The sequence below is a fragment of the Crocodylus siamensis genome, chromosome 11, assembly GCF_052110815.1.
Source record: "Crocodylus siamensis isolate JL-2025a chromosome 11, ASM5211081v1, whole genome shotgun sequence".
Lineage (NCBI taxonomy): Eukaryota > Metazoa > Chordata > Crocodylia > Crocodylidae > Crocodylus > Crocodylus siamensis.
Genome location: NC_143405.1, coordinates 13452606 through 13475692, shown reverse-complemented (window position 1 = coordinate 13475692; position 23087 = coordinate 13452606). Strand labels below are relative to the sequence as shown.

Here is a 23087-nt window from a genome sequence, read left to right as displayed (position 1 = left end):
GAGGCCTGGGAACATCTGAGTTTTAATCTGATGTTGTATGGTCTTGGGTGAGTCACTTAACCCCTCTGCCTCAAGCAAGCTCACCTTACGGGCGTGTTGAGAGCTTCGGTTACAGCATGCACAGTGCTGTGAACAAAAGCTGTCATTAAAGTGCTTCGCTGCAGGAGACCCTCTGCTGTATTGCTGATAAGATAACCTCCCTGTTTTTGTCACAGGTGGTGACATTTTTAAATGCCCATTTATTTTCTGTGTCGTGCTTATCTTGCTGGAAATGAGCGTGTTGCAGAGATGGGTTGCCTGAGATGCCTGTCTGGCGTGTCCAGTTTGGTTCCCAGAACAACTATTCCCATTCCCGCCATGGCTCCCTTCTCTCCCCAGAAAGCCTAACCCAAAGCAAGCAGACTGTAATCATGTTGCGCTGAATGGCTCAATCGGCAGCAGGTGCATTTGCTGTCTGAGCACTCCCCTCTTGAAGGATTCTCCTGTTTCCTCCTTTCTGTTTCCTGTGTGACAGTCGCTGAAATGCTACAGGAGGTGGCCTCAGGGCAGCTCCTTTGCCCCACCTGCCAAATGAAGATGTCTGTAGAATTGGTGGGAATGTAATACAAAGCATTAAACAGCCTCAGTGTGGAGAGGACGGGTTTGGGTCCCGGTGAAATGGATCAATGGATGGGTCGATTTCCAGGTCTTGGCGCAGGCCCCTCGGATGAGGTGGTGTTGCTAGGTAACATAGCCAAGGAGGCCCAGAAAGCAGAACCTTTCATCATTTTAAATGAACTAAAAGTAGGTTTGTTTTGTTTGCTCTCTGTCTAACTCATTTTCTGGAAGGGAGATTGGGGAAAGGCAAACTTCAGTGCTTGCCTCAGCCCTAAAAGGAAAGAAACTTCCCCTCAATTTCTTCTTGTCCCCTACACAGAAACACTGGTGGCTTCAGCTTTTCCAAGGTTGGCAAGAAGGGGTTAAGGTGGCAGGAAGGCCAGGCTGCTCATACTATCTTGCAATAGATTAGGAAAAGCTCTTCCCTCACCTCTGGGGATTGCCCTCCTGGGAATCTGTCCCAAGCATAGTTCCCATCTCCAGCTCACCGAGGTGGATGTCATCTGCCTGGACTTCAGGAAGGCCTTTGACACTGTTTCTCACCCCGTTCTCATAAAAAAAAACTAGGCGCCTGCAGCATTAATGCCTGCACAGTCAGGTGGGTGGCAAATTGGCTAGATGGTCGCACCCAGAGAGTGGTGGTGGACAGGTTGTTTTTGACCTGGAGGGATGTGGGCAGTGGGGTCACCCAGGGCTTGGTCCTGGGGCCTGCACTGTTCAACATCTTTATCAGCGGCTTGGAGGTGGGCATAGAAAGCACACTGTTCAAATTCGCTGATCACGCAAAGATGTGGGGAGAAGTGGGCACACCAGAAGGACAGAATACAACTAGATCTAGACAGGTTGCAGAGATAGGCAGGTGAGAATAGGATGGGAATCATTGCAGACAGGTGCAAGGTGCTGCATCTAGGGAGAAGGAACCAGCAACACACCTATAGGCTGGGGAACACCCTTCTCAACAACACATGGCCTGAAAGGGATCTTGGAGTCATTGTTGACTCCAGGATGGAAATGAGCCACCAATGCGAGGAAGTGGTCAGTAAGCCTAGCCGCACCTTATCGTGCATCTACAGATGCATTGCAAGCAGGTCCAGGGAGGTGATCCTCCCCGTCTATGCAGCACTGGTCAGGCCGCAGCTGGAGTACTGCGTCCAGTTCTGGGTGCCGCACTTCAGAGGGATGTGGCTAGCATTGAGGGGGTCCACTTGCATGGCCAGGGAGCAGCAGGCCCTACAAAGATACACTAAAGGGCCTGCATCTATTCAGCCTCCACAAGAGAAAACTGAGAGGAGATCTGGTGGCCATCTATAAACTCACCTGGGGGGACCACCAAAAAATAGGTGAGACCCTGTTCCCCTGGGCACCACCTGGGATAACAAGAAATAACAGCCACACACTGGTTGAAAGCAGGTTCAGGCTTGATATCAGGATGCATTACTTTACGGTTAGGGCTGCCAGGCTCTGGACAGGGCCCCCAAGGGAGGTGGTGCTCTCCCCTGCCTTGAGGGTCTTCAAGAAGAGGTTGGATAGAGATCTGCCTGGGGTACTATGATCCCAGCACTCGTTCCTGCCCAGGGCAGGGGGTCGAACTTGATGATCTGCTCAGGTCCCTTCTGACCCTAGACACTGTGAAACTATAAATGTACAGAGGATGAATTCAGTCTCTCCCTTCCCCTGTCTAATAACGAATACAGAGACCCGGCTGTTCATCTGCTCCAGCAAACACCTTATCCTTTCTGTCACCACCACAGGGAAGCGTTCATTTTGCATTTGTTAGGGATAGAGCAACGGGGCTCTCCTGACTTTTATATCATGCTTGAAGCATCAAGAGCGAGAGGGGCAAACCTTGTATTGGCTCTCAGCAGAACTAGATCAGCATCTCTTCCATCTGGCTGAAGAAATCCATATGCAAACACCTACACAGATGAAGGCTAGTGGTTACTGTTGCCTTCTGCAGCCTGCTAGCATGGTATTCAAGCTGTTCCAACATCGGCAACTGGCCAGGGTCTGGCCCAGCAATTTACAAGAAGCCGGACTGCCAGTGGCGCAGTTTCATGCTGGAGACAATGTTTTCAATTAGGACACAAATGCACAGATTGTACACTTTTTTTTTGGCGGGTACCTCTTCCTGAGGCCTCCAGATTGATATATGAAGTCAATTAAAATATTAAGATATTTTTATAGGAAGCAGCAAACCTGCTACAACACACATTTTTATAACTTGCTGGTTGGTGCAGGTCCAATTAGCTTGAAATATTCCCCCCGTTTCGTAAATTTAGTCTGTTACCAAACTGCAGTAGCACGGAGCTATTTGTATATTTAATAGACAAGCTGCATATGTTGATTCTGTGCACCGTTATGAAATGGGTTGGCTAGCGGGATGTGTGCGTTTGGCCAGAAATGTTTCTGAATTGAGAAGATACTCGGTACAACTGTCTGGGTTGGGGGTCTTAATTCAGATCCTCCTCCTCCTTTTTTTTTCTTTAAGACTAATTGTTTGCACCACAGAGCTCCTTTCCTTCTGGCAACCCCTTAGGCAGGTGTAATATTAGTTTCCTGGATAGGGAAACTGAGGCACAGGGTGTTGCCAATGTTACAAAGCAAGTCAAAGGCAGAGCTGAGAACAGAACTGACTAACCGTCTCTGTGACTAATCAACCGTGCTCCCTCTGAGACTGAGGGAGAGGAGCCAGGCCTCTCCAGACTCCCAATCTTCTCTAACCCTTTAATGACAGAGCCTCCCTAAACAATTTTCAAGACTCTGAATGCGCCGAATGCACAAAGTGATACAGACCATTGCAGAGAACTTCCTTTAGACACCATTACTGTAATGTCAGAGCATTTCCCAATTTCAAATACGTTTAATCTTACAACTTGGCAAGGAAGGGGTGCATCCTAATTTTATAGATGCAACTGAATTGCTGAGAGGCTAAAGTTTAGATCCTCAAAGATACTTAGGCACATAACCACCACTGTTTTTAGTGGGTCTTGGGCCTTAGTTACTTGACCCACATCACACAGAAAGTCACGGCGGCACAAGAAGTTGGACCATGGTATCTCAAGCTCATGACCCATTCGCTAGACCATCCCGTCTCTCCTCCTATCTGCAACTGAACTTCAACCTTGGAACTCACAAGACCCTGAGACATATAACCATGCAGCATATGTACGTATTTGTTTGCAAAGTGCACACGGTAGTATGGGACATATATTAAGAAAATACAGGTGAGACCTTATGTGCTAGATACAACACTGCGGAATAAAAAAAAAAAAAAAAAGCAGTTGAAAACATCTGGTCTTCTCATGGGAACAGGGGAGATCACAACAGATTTAGGAGCAAGCGGCGGAACTAGGATACATATGGAAAGAGAATGCCTTCCACCTCTAGATGGAAGAAATAGCAACTGCTTTACTTTATCACCCTTCCCCTCAAGCAGTTTCTAGAGACTAGGAGGAGGAAATAATCTCGTCCTTCTATAAAAGGGCTAAATCTCAGTGTCCTCTAGTTATACGAGGACACTATACTCTTCCTGCTGCTTTGGGATGATAAGAGTAGCAACAGCATGAGCTAGTGCTGGTGGAGGGATAGCTCGGGGGAGAAGCCTTAGGGATATGGTATATGAGAAAAGAAGCAGCAGAGCTGTCAGTGCTGTGCAGCTGTGCAGGACGTTGGACACTACTCCAGAGGCAGCTGCTTTGTGAGAGGGAGATTCCCTTGCCTCACTAGATTTGAAAAAAACAGATGACCTTGCCATCTGCCCAGCAAGGACCAGTAACGCACCTGTTTGGTGAGGGAGGCTACATGCTGCAGTGCACTAAGCACTTGACTAGGAGTCAAGAGACTTCGTCTCTGACATTGCCCTGCTGTTTGACCTTGAGAAAGTCCATTCAAACCTTCATTTTTGGTTCCTCATCCATAAAGCAGGGATGATACTACCCACTCATCTCTCTAAAGTATGTGGAGGGCTGTGGATGGAAAATACTGTGCAAGGGCTATCATTATTGTATCAAAAATAGCTATAGCTATTATTTGTTTTAGTCAACAAATCTAGAGTCTTCCCTCAGTTACACCCTTCCACATCTAGTGGTGCTGCTCTTTCTCCAGTGAAGCTGCTTTGGATTTGAACCAGCCCAGTGCTGAGCAGAATCTGGCTTGTGTGTATTTTGCACCAACCTGTTTACAAAGGGATCCCGGGAAGCTGCTGCACAATGTGAATGATTAATAACATGGCATGTAGGTAAACAACACACCTCCACAATGTTTTTCCACTAAACAGGGACATTAAGATGGCAAGCTCCAATTTATCACTATTTAAAAATAAAACAAATGGTGTTTCATAAATATGCTCACGAGAATAGCTGTGCCTGGGTGTAAAAGGAAAATGGCAAAAGGCCACCAATGAGGTTCAAAAGTAGTACATTAGTATCCTCTTGATTGCAATAAATTAGACCACTCACAGCAATGCACAAAAGGTAAAATGAGAGCGCTGTTGCCAGGTCCAGAATGATAAATTCTGTGGTGGGTTTTCAGCATTCATACATACAATGTGGTCACATGCAATAGAAAAATATCAAGTCAAGGGGATATCTTTGGTTTCCGGGAGAAGAGAGATGAATTGGCACGTGGAAGGTTACAGCGATAAGGGAGTTTTTATAAACATAACCTAATTGTATTACTTCAAAGTCCTGAAGTTTATTGCCCTGTTTAATGATGTGTCTCGTTATTTATAGTGTAGCACAATGAGTCTGCTATTGATTTAATACACTTCCTTAAAGACCGTCATTGTCACAAGCAATAAAACGAAGCCATTCTGAGACAGCTCAATTATGTCACATCTATATAAAGTGACCCAAATCACCCATGTCATTTGGGGGCCACTGCAGCAGGGCAGGGAAGCAGATGATGAGGATTGTGGCATGCTCATCTCAAAGCAGGAATGGCAGCTCAGGCCTGCAGGCAACAGCGCGATGCGCAGCTGCATGGGGAAGGAGCAAGAGGCAGCAGCAGGAATGGAGAGATCGCCTGACTCAGGAGCTCTTGCCCCTGGGCACATGCAGCAGGCTGGTGTCACTGGGCATTTGGTCAGCAGGCCTCCTCTGATCTTTCCTGGTTACAGGCCCAGTCCAACGTGTATGCAGTGCAGTGGCAAAATGGGCTGGGAGGTGGGTCAGTAAAGGTGGGGCGCATTTCTTTTTCCAGCAGTGGACACACACAAGGCTGGGGCTGCTCCTTCCACTCACACTTACCTTTCTGATACTGGAGCCAAAGCTGCTGTTGTACCTTCTTGCTGGGGAAGTGAATGGTGCAGCTGAACTCCGATCCATACAGTGCCTCTGCGATGTAATGGGAGCCATACTGCTGAATGAAAGACAGCAGCTCTTCCCGACTGCTGTCTTTGTTGAGGATCTTGAGGACATTTGCAAATCCTAAAAGAATGAGTGTTTCATCAATTGAGGCACTGGGTAGGGCAGGACAGGGCAGCCACAGAAACTCCTTGCTCCAAATTCTCTGTTCCCTGAAGAGCTGCCAAATGCATTCCCTCTTCTACCTCGATTTCTATGATCATTTGCTAAGCATGGCTATGTGCTATTTACCTTGGGCTGCAACTCTGAGACCTTCCTGTGTCTTCCCCTTCCAAAGTGATTTTACAAATAAATTGCTAGTGAGAGTGCTGAAACACACACACACACACACACACACACACACTCTGACTCACACAGAGACTGAACCTTTTTTTAGGATGCTAGGATTGAAATGAAAGCCTGCCACGTAGGGTTTGTCAGAGCTCCGTTTTGCAATTAGCACAGCCGGAGATGTCACCCTGCTGTAGGGATTCATTTCCTACAGCTCACAGAATGGAGCAGGCCCAAAGGACATATTCTGGGCAGCTTATTTTTAGAAAAGCTGAGCACATCCCTTAGTAACCTGAACGGGTGGGTAATAAACTGGACACAAGATTAGAACTGTGGGTCCCATCAACTTTTCGGTTGCCCAGTAGTCTCAGATGAAAGCGAGTGACCCTAAAGCAGGGGTTACATCTCTCAGGATTTTCACAAGAGGCTTCCACAACAAGTTCCCCACCATATTTCCTAGTGCTGGCTAAGTAGGAGGGCACTGCCACAATGCGGGCATGGTGCAGCATAAGCATGCGTCTTAACAAAGGCACAGGATCCTTCACTCAAGTGCCCCATCCCCTTGCACAGGGGTCTGGGGCAGGGCAATCCAGGGGCAGGTGGCAGATAGGATGGGAGAATGCTTCTGAAGAAGGTGGGCTTCTTCGGCAGGGACCATAGGACTTCATCCCCCAGGAGGAAAAGTCTCTGTTGACTGAATCTACATTTTGTTTCTATTGAGTTTGTCCACCATGTTTGTGGGGTTATTGCCACGAGGCAGGATTGTGAAGGGTCGTGACGGCAGGTAAGATTTCTGAACAGAATGACGCTGACCTCTGGGAAAGATCCAAACTGATAAACCCAGGTGGACCTAGGCCAGTCTCTTCAGGCTCCCATCCAGCACGGACCCTCCAAGCAACCAGAAGCCAGCACATCTCTGACGTTCACCTCCTCAGGGAACTGGGTTTCCCACTATTCGAAGGTGCACAGAATAAGCAGATGTGCCTGGGGCAAGCTTTGGGGGTTATGATCATCCTGTCAGGCCCATGCTATTCTCTTACTGAGCAAGGAGGGACAACTCTGAATATATTCAGAGAGAAAGGGCATCGCTGAGTGAAGGGAAACCATACACTGCAAGTTCAAGGTAGGAGCTGAGAAGAAAATATACCCCATGAAGCCAGGCTTTGTTCCCTTATGTTCCACTGCTGTCACCAGGGCCAAGCCACGGAGGCCAAAGTTACTGTATTAGATTTAAAGCCAATGGGAGCAAACAGGACCTCTCAGCACCTCTCAGAAACTGGGTCATTCATTCAGGTGTCTATGCACACACTTCGGTGCCTTCCTCTTCGCACTTTCGGCTTCCCAATTGAGGCTTCTCCTATGTGTGCAGAATGGGAGTGTATTTATCCTATAACTCTTAGTGGCTTTGCATTCCTTGGTTGTAGATCTCTGTGTGCAGGCAGTGGTATTTAAAGCTCAATGAATAATTAATAGTTTGGCTCAGTGGCCAAAACTAAAATCAAAGAAAACCACCCCTCTGCTCCTCCCTCAACAAAAGAAAACTGCAGGGGGAAGAGAGAGAAAAGCCAGTTCAGACTAAATCAAAACAGACATGTTTTTAGCCAAAGTTTTTTTCTTGTTTTGTTTTGGTAAACCAAAAAAGCCAAAACATCTCCTTTTGGATTGAGCCCAAACCTCTGGCTTGACCCCAAATGAAATGTTTTGTTTCTTCTTCAAGTTATTTAGGTCTTTATTTCAATTAATTAATTAACTGATTTATTTATTTTTAAGTTAGCCCGATTTTTAGTGAGCAAATCTTTTTATTGAAGGGGGGGGGGAATCAAGCTGCACTATTCTCTTTTGACATTTTCCCCATTTCCAAAGGAAAATGTTTTTATTTAAAAAAAATGTTGAGATAACAAGTTTCAATATTTTCACATCTCCACAATGCACATTTTCAAATTAAACCTATTTTCTGCCTTGGTGCTCCTCTCCCACCGAAAAAAAAATAAAGAAAAAGAAAGAAGAGAAAAGTCACCAAATTTTGACACTATCATTTTATTACGCTAATTATGTCGGTCTTCTAGTGTGACCTTGAATGAATTGTAGTTTCCTATATGTAAAATGAGAGAAACCTCTCTCTGCCTCACCAAGAAGGTTGTGAGCATTAGATACTGCCTCTATAGAGTCAGGAAATGGAAGAGTGCTGGCTGCATGCTTGGTATAGCCATGTGCTTATGAGTAGGGGTAGCAACAGGTGATGTGTCCCAGAAGCCACAGACCTAATGCCCTTCCCCAAACACATGCCCCATGTGCGCATGCCCACCCACAGTCCTCTCAGCTAGAAACATAATGATAATCCAGGGAGCTCTCACCTGCAGAGAGGGTGATGGAACTGAGCTTCACTTTGTACAGGTTGCTTCTGACCCTCCAGTGCTGCACCATTGGGTAGCCCATTGCCTCATCGTACTTGATGTCTCCTGGAAAGGAAAGCTGGCAACTTAGAGCAGAGGGAGTGGACTGGGAGGCAGTCTGGGAAGTGTTATTTTCATGCTGATTGGTTTCTTTGCTACATGCTTCAGGGCTACGAACACAATGATAACAGAGATCGTAACCTCAGACACATCGCACGGTGGGAGTCCTACTAGTATTGACAGGGATGATAGGTAAAAGCTGTAGCTGGTACAAGCAGGGCAGGGCTCAAAGGGAGCTCATGCTGTTACAGAAGTGCAAGTTGACATTGAATGGGCCTGCTGGGAGCAAGCTCACAATGACACCTTTCAGACTGATATAGCAATGGTGGCTGTGGGCTGGAGGATGCAGGGAAGGTACCTGAGCCTGGGGAGATCAGGGCAGCTGGGAAAAGCAGAGGAGATATTTGCACACAGAGGCTGGGTACAGGGCAAAGAAGAGGAGAGGAGGATTTGGTTCTGAGCATGCACTTCTAATGACTCGCTGGACAGCAAACGAGAGGGGGTCCTGTTCTCTCAGGGACTGCTGTGGGAAGAGTCTCAAGACAGCTGGCAAAGCCTAGGTGCTCTCGGCTGGCTTGGGAATGAAACCCAGGCAAGACGGCTGCAGCAGCAGAGGGGAGAGGGCTCATACCAGTGAGCAGCTGGAGGTCAGGCAGGGGCTCGGACAGGACACCACGGCACTGTTCTTCCACGGGCAGCGGGATCACCATCAGGCCGTCTGCCAGCTGGGGGAAGTCTTTGATGAAGTTATTTTCCCTGAAGAGAGAAAAAAGAAAATTCCAAAGCAAAGATGGAGGCGACCTCCTGGCAGCAGGACTAAGAGGACTGGTAGGGACGCTAAGATGGGGCTGCTCACACATGTGATGGGAGTAGAGGGATAGGTGTGTGTGGATGTGTGTAGTATCCCAGGCCTGCTACTCAGGACAAAGCTGTGTGAAGCTGCATGCACAGAATCAAACTCTTGATTTCAGCGTCAGCTGTGGGATAGGCTCTTTAGTCCTTCCCCAACCCTTCTAGGCAGACCCTTTCCTCTGGACCTCATAGAAGTGAGCCCGCACCAGTGACCTCAATGGCAATGGCTGCTGCTGAGGCCCACACACGATCTAGAGCAGCGGGCGCCAACCTTTTTGGTGGGCATGTCACAAATTCACCTTACACCCTTCCTGATATCCTTCCCCATCTGCTGCTTCTTCCCCTATGCCCTCTGCTCGATCTGTTGCACTGCTTCCTGTCTTACCTGCCACTGTGCTGCCTTTCCCCTTCCTGACTGATGGTGCTCTACAAAGAGGCTGCCCATGCCACTTGTGGCACACATCCTACCATTTGGCAGCCCCTGGCCTGGAGGCCCTCTTCGCAAGGCCAGTGCTGCTGAGACTGGCTACCATGGGGTCTTGAGTCTGAATCATGGTGACAACCTGAACCAGCATGATGGAAAGATGAAACAGCATAGTCTAATACATGCACATGTGGGCATGCTCAGAAGCTTCACACAGAGCTGTAGCCTACAGGAGAGGACGATCTTAATGAAGGGTGGAGCCAGCCCAGAAGTCACAAGAAGATATTCTGTTCTGATGCTGTTTTTAGACCCCTGTACCTGTCCCCTCCCTTCTTGCCAGTCCAAGCTCTGCAGGGCTTGGTGGTTTGGTGAGGAACAAGCAGAAGTACATGCCTCTCTCCTACAAGCCCCATCCCCCAAGCTTCCACCTTTCCATGCCCCTAATTGAAATTGGAGAGGGCGGTCTGTATGCATTTGTCCAGAAAGCCCAACAACCAGCTCTGATGACTGGCCCATCGCTCCTCCAGAGGAGCCATTGGCCCCTGCTCCTGTAGCTCTCACAGCTCTTTGCTGGGCCTAGTATCTCAGAGCCCTGCATCATGCAGCAAGGTGTTGCACATGGGGAGGAAGAACCGGCACCACACTTACAGGTTGGGGAACTCTCCTCTTGCCAGCACGGAGACGGAAAAGGATCTTGGAGTCGTCATTGACTCCACGATGAACATGGGCCGGCAGTGTGGGGAGGCAGTCAAGAAGGCCAATCGTACCCTATCATGCATCCACAGATGCATCTCGAGCAGGTCCAGGGAGGTGATCCTCCCCCTCTATGCGGCACTGGTCAGGCCGCAGCTGGAGTACTGCGTCCAGTTCTGGGCGCCACACTTCAAGAGGGACGTGGACAATATGGAAAGAGTTCAGAGGAGGGCCACTCGTATGATCAGGGGTCAGCAGGGCAGGCCTTATGGGGATAGGCTACGGGACCTGAACCTGTTTAGCCTCCACAAGAGAAGGCTAAGGGGGGACCTTGTGGCCTGCTACAAACTGGTCAGGGGGGATCAGCAGGTATTGGGGGAGTCCCTGTTCCCCCGTGCGCTGCCAGGAGTGACCAGGAATAACGGTCACAAACTGGCGGAGGGTAAGTTTAGATTAGATATTAGGAGGCGCTACTTCACAGTCAGGGTGGCTAGGGCCTGGAACCAGCTTCCAGGGGAAGTGGTGCAGGCTCCTAGCCTGGGGATTTTTAAAAGGAAGTTAGATGAGCACCTTGCCGGGGTCATCTGACCCCGGTGCTCTTTCCTGCTAAGGCAGGGGGTCGGACTAGATGATCTACCTAGGTCCCTTCCGACTCTAGCTACTATGAAACTATGAAACTATGAAACTATGCAGCTGCAGGCCAGCCCCAGAAGTGCCACAGTTAGTTGTTCTTTGCTGTTCCTTTCCCACCCCTGAAGTGTCAGAAGTAGGTCTGGTGCTCACAGGCAGCAGAGGCGCCTTCAGAGAGCCTGAGCCTGGAGCGAAGGCTGTCGTCAGCCATGTCCTGGAATGACTGCAGACTGATCCCAGCGGACAGAGGCGGCTTTGAGATCTGAATCTGCAGCGCGTGCTGCCATTCATTTTCAAACCTAGATTCCCCACCCAAGGAAGGCGAGCTGCTAATTAGCTCCCTGGAGGGCTGTTTCATTGTTATCTTTCTTAGCTTTCCAGCAGCGGAGATGACAGAAAAACTCGACTGTCAGGCCAGGGGAGCATATGCCAGGTCCAATCTGGATTATCAACTGTGCCACAGCAACGTGAGGCATCAGACAGCAGATGGGGATGAGGAGGTCACTCCCCTGAACTGTCCTTGCTCCTGGTGCCACCCACATAAATGTTCAGTTCCTAAAAAAGGCCTTATAGTGGGCCCCTGTCCCTAACAGATACCCACAGACCTCTTTGCAGCTACTAAAGTTAGGGTTGTGGCTGTTTTTAACTATTTCTGTATTCAAAATGAGAACAATGTACCCACACCATTGGTCTACGGTAGGAGGGAAAAAAGTAATAGCATTTTTATGTTAAAGTCATTTGTCACCCCATTAGTCATATCCCATCAGCCTAGCCAGGACAACACCCCTGGGTACTTGCCCTCCACCAGGGGAACCTGTGCTTGTTCCACCAGTCACATCCTCTTTCTAATTAGAAACTGTTACAAAGGCCCAAATCAATCTCTGGTGTAGCTCCACTACTTCCAGTGCTTACATCCAGGAGACTTTTGGCCCAACATGTCTCTCAAGTTCTGCTGAGCAAGGCAGAGCACAGGGAGAAGTGATAATGAAGTGTGATGCACATGCCCTCAGTGCCTCTGCAGACAGGCTAGGCTCTCCCATCAGCACTCCCGATTTCTTAACTCCCACTCTTCTCTTCATGCTCCATATTACCTCCTGCAGCCCAAGGTTACCCAGCTCTGCAGAACGGATATCCCTTGCTCCCCTTCTGCAAACTGCTGCCCCGCTCCCTCAAACAGCATTTCAGCCAGCTCGAAGGCAAGATGCCGGCTCACGCCATGAGAACTGAAAAGGAAGGGATGTTTTTCCCAACGTGGAAGGTCCCCTACACCGCTTCACCCCTCTTCACCCCTTACTGTTGACACTGAGGAGCTTGTACAGCTCCTATTAGCACCATAATCAGGCCCCACCGTCTGTATTTCATGGAAGGCCATGATAAAGGTCTCTGTTTCTGTTGCTAGAGCCAGGCTCATTTTCTTCATAGGACACGTATTTAAGGAGTGCTTTGATCCCATGCATGCTTTCATCTGCAAATGGCTAGAAAGTCCAGTGTTCCTGCATGCTTGGAAATCCATCTCCACCCCCCCCCCCAACTACTTCCCTCCCTGCAGCACTGTCTGCTCCGCCTTTGCTCCCCTGACCTCTCCTCCCTCTGCAGCCCACTCGCAAGCTGATGCCCCATGCTCCAGGTGCTGGATACTTCTGCCCTCATATACAACATAAGCTCCTTTGACTGCCTTACCTAGATCATAACCAGTTGAGAGACCATGAACTTTTTTGCTATTAAAGTCCCTTTAGACTCACTAGAGTGTACAACATGTGCCTCTTCTGCCTGCTCTGCCCACGACACTCCCCTTCTGTGCTGTTTCCCTTGAGATAAGCCTAGGGAAAGCTGCCAGCTGACCTCCCTATGCCCTAGCTCCCCAGCTGCTTCAGATCCTTGCCTGAAGGGCTAGACTCCCCTCAGCTTTCACTGCTGGCACTTTCTCCTTATTTAACTCCGTGAAGTGCTTTGGGAGATGGTTCATACGAGCGATGCTCCATCAAATAAACTCACATTGATCTGTATACAGAAGGATAGGGGAAATGACCACAACTTCATTGATCTGTATACAGGGGGAGAGAAAGAGGTCACAGTCCCATTACGGCAAGGCAAGGATGGAGCCCAGGCCTCTCTCTGCATCTGACTGGCTAATAACAACTAGGATACATGCTCTATGCCTTTAATACCCCGAAGACCTTCTGCTCCCACTGGGTTAGTCTGTCACAGTACTGCTGAGCCGCCTACAAGGCCTGGCTATAGAGCATAATGTGGTAGCCCTCCCATTCATGTTTCATGCAGACAGAAAGTGCACAGGGAAGCAGACCGGGCCAGGCTAGGGAAGCTCTTTTTTGGGGGAGGAGGGTGTTTTTGCTTCCCAAGGACAGGGTGCTGCTAGCCAGCCAGTGCTGCCCTAGAAACCCATCTCCTGCTGACTCCACACCTGCTCAGCCTTCTGGAAAACTACAGCTGCGAGGGAGATTTATGCCCTTTCTGATGGATGCTACTGGAAAGCACGTGCTGCCTAGGGGGTATATCTATATGCCACTGCAGCGGCAAGCACAAGCTGCCTCTCCAGGAGACCTACAGCACTAACCGCCCCACTCAGGGCCACGCTCTCAGTGGAGCTCAGTGCCCAAACGGCTCCATACTGAGCCCTTTGGAAAACCCAGCTACTTGCTTTGGTGCCCTGTGCTGGGACCAAGAGGCCTTTAGGCCTAGTTTTTGACCTTTGTGCTTAGCTGAAGCTGTGCTGAGCTTGAATTGTGGTTGAGATTTGCACCCAGTGAAAAGGAGCAGGTGGAAAAAATACTGTTTCTGACTTAAAACAAATTGGGAAGTTGGCTAAATAAATAAATATAGTCTGTGCAAAAGAGAAATGGTTCAGAACAAAACCTACCCCCACCGAAAAATGAAAAGATTACCTCAGAATGGAAAAGTCCGGTTAAGGTTAGCTATATTTGGCAAACAGAAGTAAAATTATTAATATGCATTAGGAGGAAGGCTTAAGCTAATGTTACGTATTAAGAAATGCAAGCTATATATGGTATATAAAGAGAGGTGAGAGAGCGTACGCTTTGGCTCCTACTCCTGAAGGATCCGGTCACCGATCCCAGATTCAGAACTGAGGCAAAGGAGTTGGGCACCTGGGACAAGACTTCACAGCCTGATCAACCAGTGACGCCACGGTCATTGTATCTTGGGGTGATGAGCACGTTGTACTGCTTTTGACTAACTACAGTAATATAATTGTAACTGTTAGGGGCTAAATAAATGTGTTAATGGCTAAGGAGTAACTGTGTCCTAGCCTTGGAATTAATACCTGGTACAAGGCTCAAAATAACATTACTGGACGTAACATCCGACAGGAGCTGAACTGATCTGACACCTGGCATGTACTGTGAGCACTGAGGCCTCGGGAGAAGCTGCCATTGAGGAGACCCTTGAGAAGCCCCTTGGCAAGCTATGCCCAATGTACAGGCCTCGTGCACAGCATAAGGACAAGATACAGGGACCCCGAGGGTGTTTCTCTTTAGAGGCTGGGGCTGAGCCTGGGGCTGGCTCCATTGTGCGAGCAGGGCAGGGCAGGGAAGCGCAGGCCAGGAGTGAGAAGAACAAAGGGTGCTGTGCAATGCAGACAGGACCAACTGGGGGCTGGGGCTCCTGGCTGCTTATTTAAGGACAACCAGTATTCTCTGTACAGTGGTGTATAACAAAGGCACGGGCATCTCATTGCATCTTACAGGTTTTACTTCAGGCTGCAATAACAACAAAGGATGTTTTATTTGTCCGAGGGGAAAAAATCTTTCTTGCACACATACACTCACAAATCTAATATTGATCACACGCCACTCTGGATCCCCGGTGGCAGGTGGTGAATGGGTGATTTGCTGTTCTGAGCCCTCAGCTTCTTAGCAATGCAAACAAGCAATGGCAATTACTCCAGGAGCCTGGGGGCTGTGTGGGTGGGTGGAAGTGGGGGTACAATGGAAGGGAAAGTGATGCGGGGAAAGAAGGAGAGATTTGAGCAAGATACTTAGCTCTCTTTCCAAGGAGTGTAGAAAGCCTAAGCGTGTAGGGGAGAGCAAGCACTATCAGAGCCACTTCCAGAGCAGCTGGAAGGCCGAATGCAGCACCATGGCATAAGTATAGAGCCAGCTCATCTGTTAGTACAGCTCCAGTGAAAGCAATTTATGCCAATTAAAGACTTGGCCTGTCTTCACCCCAGGCCAGGCCATCCTGGCATTGAGAGCCAGAGGCTCTGGACCAAGCTGTAGTGATGCAAGTGTTACTCAGGAAAAGCAGCCTGGCTCCTGAGAAGAACAAACTCCTGGGCAAGGGCAGTGTTCATCAGAGGCCCAGATGAGGCTCAATAGGGTCTGCCCACTCTTCTTGGAAATGCTGCTGAGCAAATGCTTTCCTGTGCTGGACACTCTCTCTCCCCAGGCATTACCTGTTTCATTCGCCATCAACTCTGTTTAAGCGCAGGGTGTCTCCCCCTGTTCTCTTTGCGATGAGCTTCCACGGGTAAGCACAGTGCAGAGGGTGAAGAGCCCTCTGCCCTCTAGTTCACAGCAGCAAGAGTTTGCCATGAGCTACCCAGTGGTTTCAGAAAGGCAGACTGATCTCCTGGCAGGTAGCATGTGCAGATGACTCACAAAGCGCAGATGCTACATAGGGGCCCAACCTTTTTGTAGAACCTGCTAGATACACCCAGTCACACATGGTACACATCCTCAGAGAGGCTTTGGACACCAGCTTTGACCCCTGACACCATGTAAATCCAGTACATTGTCTCCATTAGCAGGTGAAATAAAATGCAAGGAAACTGTCTCCCTCTCACCACTACCACCCACAAAATGTATTTAGGTAATTAAGGAGAGTCATCTATGGAAAGGAAAGGCTTCCTTACAGATGCCTACAGGTAAAAAAGACAGCAGCCATGCCATGTATATGTCCCACTTACAGCTACATATATACTATACACACAGATAGTATGTCACACTATGTGTGTGACACCAGCAGACACATATAGAGGGGAACTGGGCTTATTTAGTCTACAGAAGTGGAGACTGAGAGGAGACTTAATAGTAGTCTTCAATTACCTGAAGGCGGGCTCGAAAGAGGATGGAGCTAAACTGTTCTCAGTGGTGGCAGATAACAAAGCAAGGAGCGATAGTCTCAAGTTGCAGCAAGGGAAGTTTAGGTTAGATATTAGGAAGAATTTTCTCGCCGGGAGGGTAGTAAAACACCGGAGCAGGTTACCCAGAGAGGTTGTGGACGCTCCATCCTTGGGGGGTCTGTAAAACTGGGCTAGACAAAGCTTTCGCTGGGATGATCTAGTTAGGGATGGTCCTGCTGTGAGCAGGGGGTTGGACTAGATGACCTCCTGAGGTCCCTGCCAACCCTACGTTTCAATGAATCTATGAGGATTAATCCACTGCTTCCACCTGCAGCCAGAGGAACCTGGGCATGCTACCAGCTTATCTAGGGCAAGAGCAGCACATTGGTAAAACAACAGCTTGGGGAAGTGGGGCAGCTGTGTGTGAAAGTAGCTATGTGAAGGCAGATGCAAAGAGGGTAAGAAGTGAAGCCAATCTGTATGCAATGGCTGGAGAAAGTAGATTTCACACATTTCATAGACATCAGGGCTGGAAGGGGCCTCGGAAGATTATCGAGTCCAGCCCCCCACCCAAAGGGCAGGAAGTCAGCTGGGGTCAGAGGATCCCAGCAAGATAAGCATCCAGTTTACTCTTGAAGGTGTTCAATGTAGGTGCTCGAACCACCTCCGCTGGCAGGCTGTTCCAGACCTTGGTGACTCGGACAGTAAAGAAATTTTTCCTTATGTCCAGCCTGAAACGGTCTTGCAGGGGTTTATAACCCTTCAAGCTCATCATCCCTTGGGGCGCTCTGGTGAACAAACATTCCCCCAGATCCTGGTGAATACCCCTAATAAACTTATAGGTGGCCATCAGATCACCCCTGAGCCTGCGCTTTTCTAGGCTAAAGAGCCCCATGGCTCTCAGCCTGCCATCGTAAGGTCTGTTTTCCTGACCTCTGATCATGCACATGGCTCTTCTCTGGACTCCCTCAAGCTTCTCCACATCCTCAGTATACACTGAAGAGCTGTGCTCACTGCACTGCTGTTTGAAGGCCAGGTGAAAACTTGTCCAGGTGCTTAGGGCATGTGGTTGCAAGCAAAGGTCTTTGTGCATGTGCCCGTGGGGAAGGGGCAAATCTCCACAGCCTGCACCAGCCCAGCCTGTGGGGTATCAGAAGGAGCAGTGTTCATAGAGGGGACTTTAAAAACAGCTTTGCTGACACATTTTTGTAGTCAAAAGAGCTTTTCTTCCTGTGCCTCCTCCCTTCCCTCTGCCCACAGCTGTGTCCTTCATCACTCGGGAACAGGTCAGCACAAACCTCCCTTGCCCTGGCATTATGATGCGCCCACTCCTGAAACTCCACTGCACACACAATGCAGTGATTTAGAGGAGGAACAATGGGGAGGTGGAGGGTGAAGAGCCACTAGGCTGTTTTGCTTAGTGCTGGGTCCGGCAGCCCGAGGTCTGGAGCCTTCATCATCTCATTTTCTCCACAGTTAATTAGGCAGCACTTTCTTCTGAGTCTACACAGAACCAAGCTGCTACTTGCTCTTATAGGGGGAGGTGGGGAGAGAAGGAGACAGAGAAGCATGTGCTGATTGCAATCTCTGCCCAGGATATCCTACGTCCTCCTCCTTTTCACAGAAAACTTCTCCAGTATGTGGCTCCCAGTGGCCAGAGATGCAGCTGGAGGCCTCAGCCAGCAGAGGGCTGTAGCTCCTTTTCAACGGTATAAATAACCTTGTGGCTCACAGTAAATGCACACGGAAGAGTTTCCGCCCCCCTTTTGTGTTCTTCAGAAGCGCTGATCAAAGCCCCCACATACCAACCCTGCTGCACTCTGTGCAAGGAAAAGAAATGCTGGCAAGAGGGGGAGATTCAGGAGGGATCAGCAATCTATTGGCAGCACCCAGTGGAACAGCATGTGCATGTCCTTATGTGCATGTCCAAAAGTCTACACGTTCATGCCTGCTCACATAAGTGTATCTGTGCGCGTTTGCATGAGACACCTTGAATGTCTGCAGGGGAGGCTGTGTGTGTCTGCAGATGCACGTTGTGTTCGTGTGTGTACATGTGTGCATGCAGTGCGTGTGTGAGTGTACACACAGTGTACAGTGGTGTGAAAGACAGTCTGTGTACATCGCTACTGGGGAGAGTCTGCATATTATAAGTGCGTGGGCATGGGTGTGTATAGAAGGGTATACACCAAGTGTATGTGTGTGTGTGTGGTCACTTGAGGCATATCTGCATGAGAAGCCGAGCTGTGTCTGGAAGGACCTCCATGGCTTCTCTCTACCCCTGGGACAGCGCTCATCTTGATCAGGTGCATAAGGACACCGAACTGCCTGGCTTCTATGAATACCCTCCCCAAAACTACAGGAGACCTTTTCCATCACACATTTGATCCCTAGATACTTTTATTGTTTCAACACAGATGTTTAATGCCTTGTTCTAGTAACAACAGCACTTTCCATCTTCCAAATACTGTACTCTGAATTAACTAACTAATTCGCACTACTCCCCTGGAAGGAACGTACAAGCTGTTACAGCTGCTCTACAGCTACAGAGCGAAGCAGGAGAAGTTAAGCCTCCAATTTGGGGATTGCTATTTTTGGGACTCAATTCTAGAATAAAAGGGGCTTGATGTTCAAAAATGCTCCTACTGACACTATGGTCTAGAGCAGCGATCCTCAACCAGGGTGCTTCAAGCACTCTGGGGTACCTTGAGATCCTTTCAAGGGTGCAGCAGGGTGCCACACAAAGTTGGCATTGTTAGGTGTATAAACACGATTCACAAGATTAAACCCAAAGCTTTCAAATAGAAAACCGTAGCTGTGATTCCTTCTGAGCTCTTTGCAAGAGCAAAAATGCTGTATTATTTTCTGTAAGCAAAAAAGAGTAAAAAACTAAGAGCTGGCATTTTCCAAGTGTCTATCCAGGGTGCCTCAAGTCTATCCAGGAGCAGTTCAAGTCGAGCAGAGGTACCTCAAGCCAAAAAAGGTTGACAACCACTGGTCTGGGGAATAAGACATTCAAGCTTAAATTTACAAAATCTCCTACAGATCTCATGTGATGCTGGGCAAGCCACACAATCTAGCGATTGTGCTTCCACTGCCGCTGAAATGGTGATGATATGTCCCTAGCTGAGAGGGATGTTGAAAGAATAAACATGCATTAGTGACTGCAAGGCGCTTTGGTACCAAGATAAGGAAGATCATACAAATAAGACCAGAACCTCTGAAACTCAGCTCCAGCCTGGCTGAAGTCTGGCTGCTCAAAGTCTAAGGTCAGTTTGGAAAATTGGCCCCTATCACACAGCCAGGCAAAAATTCTGTCACAGTGGGGCACAAAGCTCTGAACGATGAAATTACCCCAGGCATACAGAAAAGAGAGATCTTCTGGTGAGGGTGTATGGAAGAAACTAAAATGGTAGCACAAGCTAAGCTCTGAGCCATCTGGGAGATAGAGTAAAACATGAGGCAGATCTTTCAGAGAAGAATTAAGCCTCACAATGTTGTGAGAAGGTCAAATGGGTGATGCTATATCCATAACTCACAGGCTGAAGGTCCCCTTATGTGCTTCATGGATATGTAGACACCTGGCCCCAAATACACAGATCACACTGGATTTAATCAAGGGTAGATTTTGGCCAGTGATGGTGAAATACCAGCCATCGCCCCACAATTCACTTTCCATTTGCAATGCAATCCAGTGAGAAACAAACTGTGGTGAGGTCCACCTGATGCACCTTTCTTCTCTCCTTCTTAATGTTTAAAAGACATGTCATTGGACTTTCACCTGCCATCTCCTTCCTGAATCCCTCTGCCTCCCATACGATTTCCTGGCTTGATCAAATCTCCATCCATAGCAGAAGTTTCAGAGAACTGCTCCCCTCCCCATAATGCACCTGGTTAACTGGGCAAAGATATTCATAAAGGGGTAAAAAAAAAAAGAAATGACCCCTGCAAGTGATTAGCCAGTGCCCTGAAGCATGAGATTTAATTACCCTCATCTCAGCCGGCGCAGCTACAAATGCTAATCATATTATCCAGCGTGGTTACGTTTAGAAAAGTGACTGTGTGTGAAAATGGTACTTTCTGCAAAGATCTGCTCTGATCAGCCAATTTCAATGGCAATGGTAATTTATTAGTCCTACCTCTCTTGCCCTGCAAAGGCTTTGAGGAGGGTAAGCATAATTTGAGTCTGTTGTGTGCATCATTAACATTTTAAAACTAACTTTCAGCTGGAGGATCTTTCTTTCTGAAAATAGTCTGTGAGCACCGAAGAGCCTAGCTGGCTTCCATGTGCATGCTTGAGTCTGCAGGGCTGGCATTTGGAACTACCCTTTTCTTTGTAAACTCAGCATATTTGATCGAGAGTCACTGGGAGACGATAAGTGGGGTGTCCTATTTTTACAGTCACTTTGGAAAAGGTAAGCACATTGTAAATCTCACCCCAGGATCTGTTTCCATGACCCCCTGTACCAGTGAATTATAAAGACTGAACATGCACTGTGTGAAGCAGCATTACTTATTCTACATTTACTGGTCATTAATTTTGAGTGAGTCCCTGCTTCTGTATAATGAGACAGTGTAAAAAGGAGAGACTAATCAGTTTCTACCATGCCCTTCATAATGCTCCGTCCCACACAGCTCCCTGACTTTCAGCGCAAAACAGCCTTAGTATTTGCAATGTCTCAACTTCAGGCATGCCCCTGGGAATGGAAGAGGGGAATAGCCTGCAAGGCTTATTAGCTCACTGGGATCCTGGAATAGGAGAAAGGCATCTGGCTTCGTGCTCCTACTACAAGGAGAGCTTTGATTTGTTGGTGTAACATCAGATATGACCATACCTCATGGCTCCTTCCCTGGCTGGGCTTCTCCTGTCCCTTACTGCAGCCAGTTACAGTCTGACAGTCTCTAACACTGGGAAAGCATTCTTTGTAGCAGGAGTCAGTGGCATGGAGTCATCCTCTCCCTGTGTGGGACAATAAGGCTAAAGGAGAAAGGTGAATGCTAAGAAGGGCCCAAAGGGACAGGAAAGAGTGAGGACCTGAGGTGCAATGACAGCAATGTCCGTGGCGTTGGACAGAGAGGCCCCCTGCATGGTGAGCAATTGAGGATCCAGGGGTCCTCCCGTTCAGACACAGCCCAGTCTGTGTGGGGCAGGGGAAGCTGGGGCTCAAAACTCACACAGCAAGAAAAGCTGATGGTCATACAGCTCCTGCCTAATGAGAGCGTTACAAAGATTTCAGAAGTGAGAGAGCATTGCAAGCTTTCAGATCCTGCCGCTGTCTTGCCAGAGATGTGCGAGTGGCTCTGTGTTGGGAGCCAGCTCCAGTATATCTCCCGTTGTTCATCCCTAATAGGTAGTAGAGCAGGGGGATGTTGTGCAGGATGAGATCAGAGGGCTAACGCGATAGCCCTTTAAGGTCTGGTGCTAAGACGGCACCACTTTGTCGGCACAGGCAACAGCAGAAATCCCTCCTCTGTTGACAAGAGCAGCGAGCTCAGGGTGCAGCGGAAATCCTGAGAGGGAACGCAGAGAACGAGCAAGAGTGATCACCTCTGGCTCCGCGTCTCTGCGATGTGCTTCCTTGCAGGTGTGATCTGCATACGGAGCTGAGGCAGGTTGTACTCCCAGGCTGATGCTCTGAGCCAATGATACTGGCTTTTCAGGGGCTACTAAGCAGGAGGGACGGCCCACAGCTTGGCTGAAGGAGATTTCCAGGAGGTTTCTTCATCGTACGTGCCCCGAAATAGCATTAGCATCAGACAGACAGACAGACAAGGAGGCTTCCTTGTGAGAGGGGGAGCGCATTGGCTGGGAATCAGGCTGAAATTGAAATGAGTTGACGGGAACGTCTGTTCCAATCCCAGCCTGGGATCCAGGCACTGAATATTTGAGGGGGAGGGAGAAGTGTGACAGGAAAGTCAATCAATCAGTCAGTCAATCATTCAACCTTCCTGCTGTCGGCACAGAGAAAGAAAGTCCCTGCACTCTGCTGCCTGCCCCTCCCTGCCACATCAAGAGTACGTGTCAGTGTTTTAGCTCCATTAATAAACAGCCCAACAGTATTCAATAGCTGCTTTACCCCCTTGGTTCAGGGAAAATTAGCATTTAAATTGAGGTATTTCAGAGAGGTAAATCATGAGAGTGCGGGGATCGGAGCATGCCCTAGCTGGCTAGCAGTGCCTCCCGGCACTCGGAGCTTCGTGTGCTTCTCTCTCGGGCGGTGAGATACGAGCACATGTGTGCCTGCACTCAGGTGTGTGTACTTGCTGTGCACGCGATTCCTCTAGCTCTGAAAAAGCCCGACTGGTTTTAAGCTCCATCCTCTGCTGCAAAAGGAGAACCAAGCTCTGAGGCATGGTCATATCCATGCCAGCCTCTGGGTAGTCCCAGAAATGGGCTCCCAGCTTGATCTAGGTTTGGGGACATTTGGATCAGCCAGCTTATATGGACACTCCTTTGGCCACATGGCTTAAAGGAAATGGAAAGCTGGCAGGTCCCTTCCTGTATTTGCTGCCAGGCCCAGCACTGGGGTGCAGGCCTCACTCCTGTGCAGTCCCTCCTGGCGTGCTTCCTGCCTTCGCCTCTCCCAGGGGGTTATCAGAGCTTTGCTATGAAGTTATCTGCTCTGTAATTGTGAGGTGTTGAAAACGATTCAGTCAATCATAGCTGGCGAAATGCCTTGGGCTCTGTCTTGGCAGCTCTTTGATCT

The 23087-nt window shown here is 48.8% G+C and overlaps 1 protein-coding gene across 2 annotated transcripts in view; it reads right to left on the bottom strand.

Moving 5' to 3' along the window:
- The window catches only part of ASTN2 (astrotactin 2), a 598062-nt gene that overhangs the window by 190376 nt on the left and 384599 nt on the right, over positions 1-23087 (bottom strand). For both annotated transcript variants that reach the window (XM_090021411.1, XM_090021412.1), the window contains 3 exons: positions 9315-9439; positions 8585-8689; positions 5844-6023 (listed from right to left, as the gene is read on the bottom strand). In XM_090021411.1, the coding sequence (XP_089877537.1) occupies positions 5844-6023; positions 8585-8689; positions 9315-9439 (410 nt within the window). The remainder of the gene's footprint in view (positions 1-5843; positions 6024-8584; positions 8690-9314; positions 9440-23087) is intronic.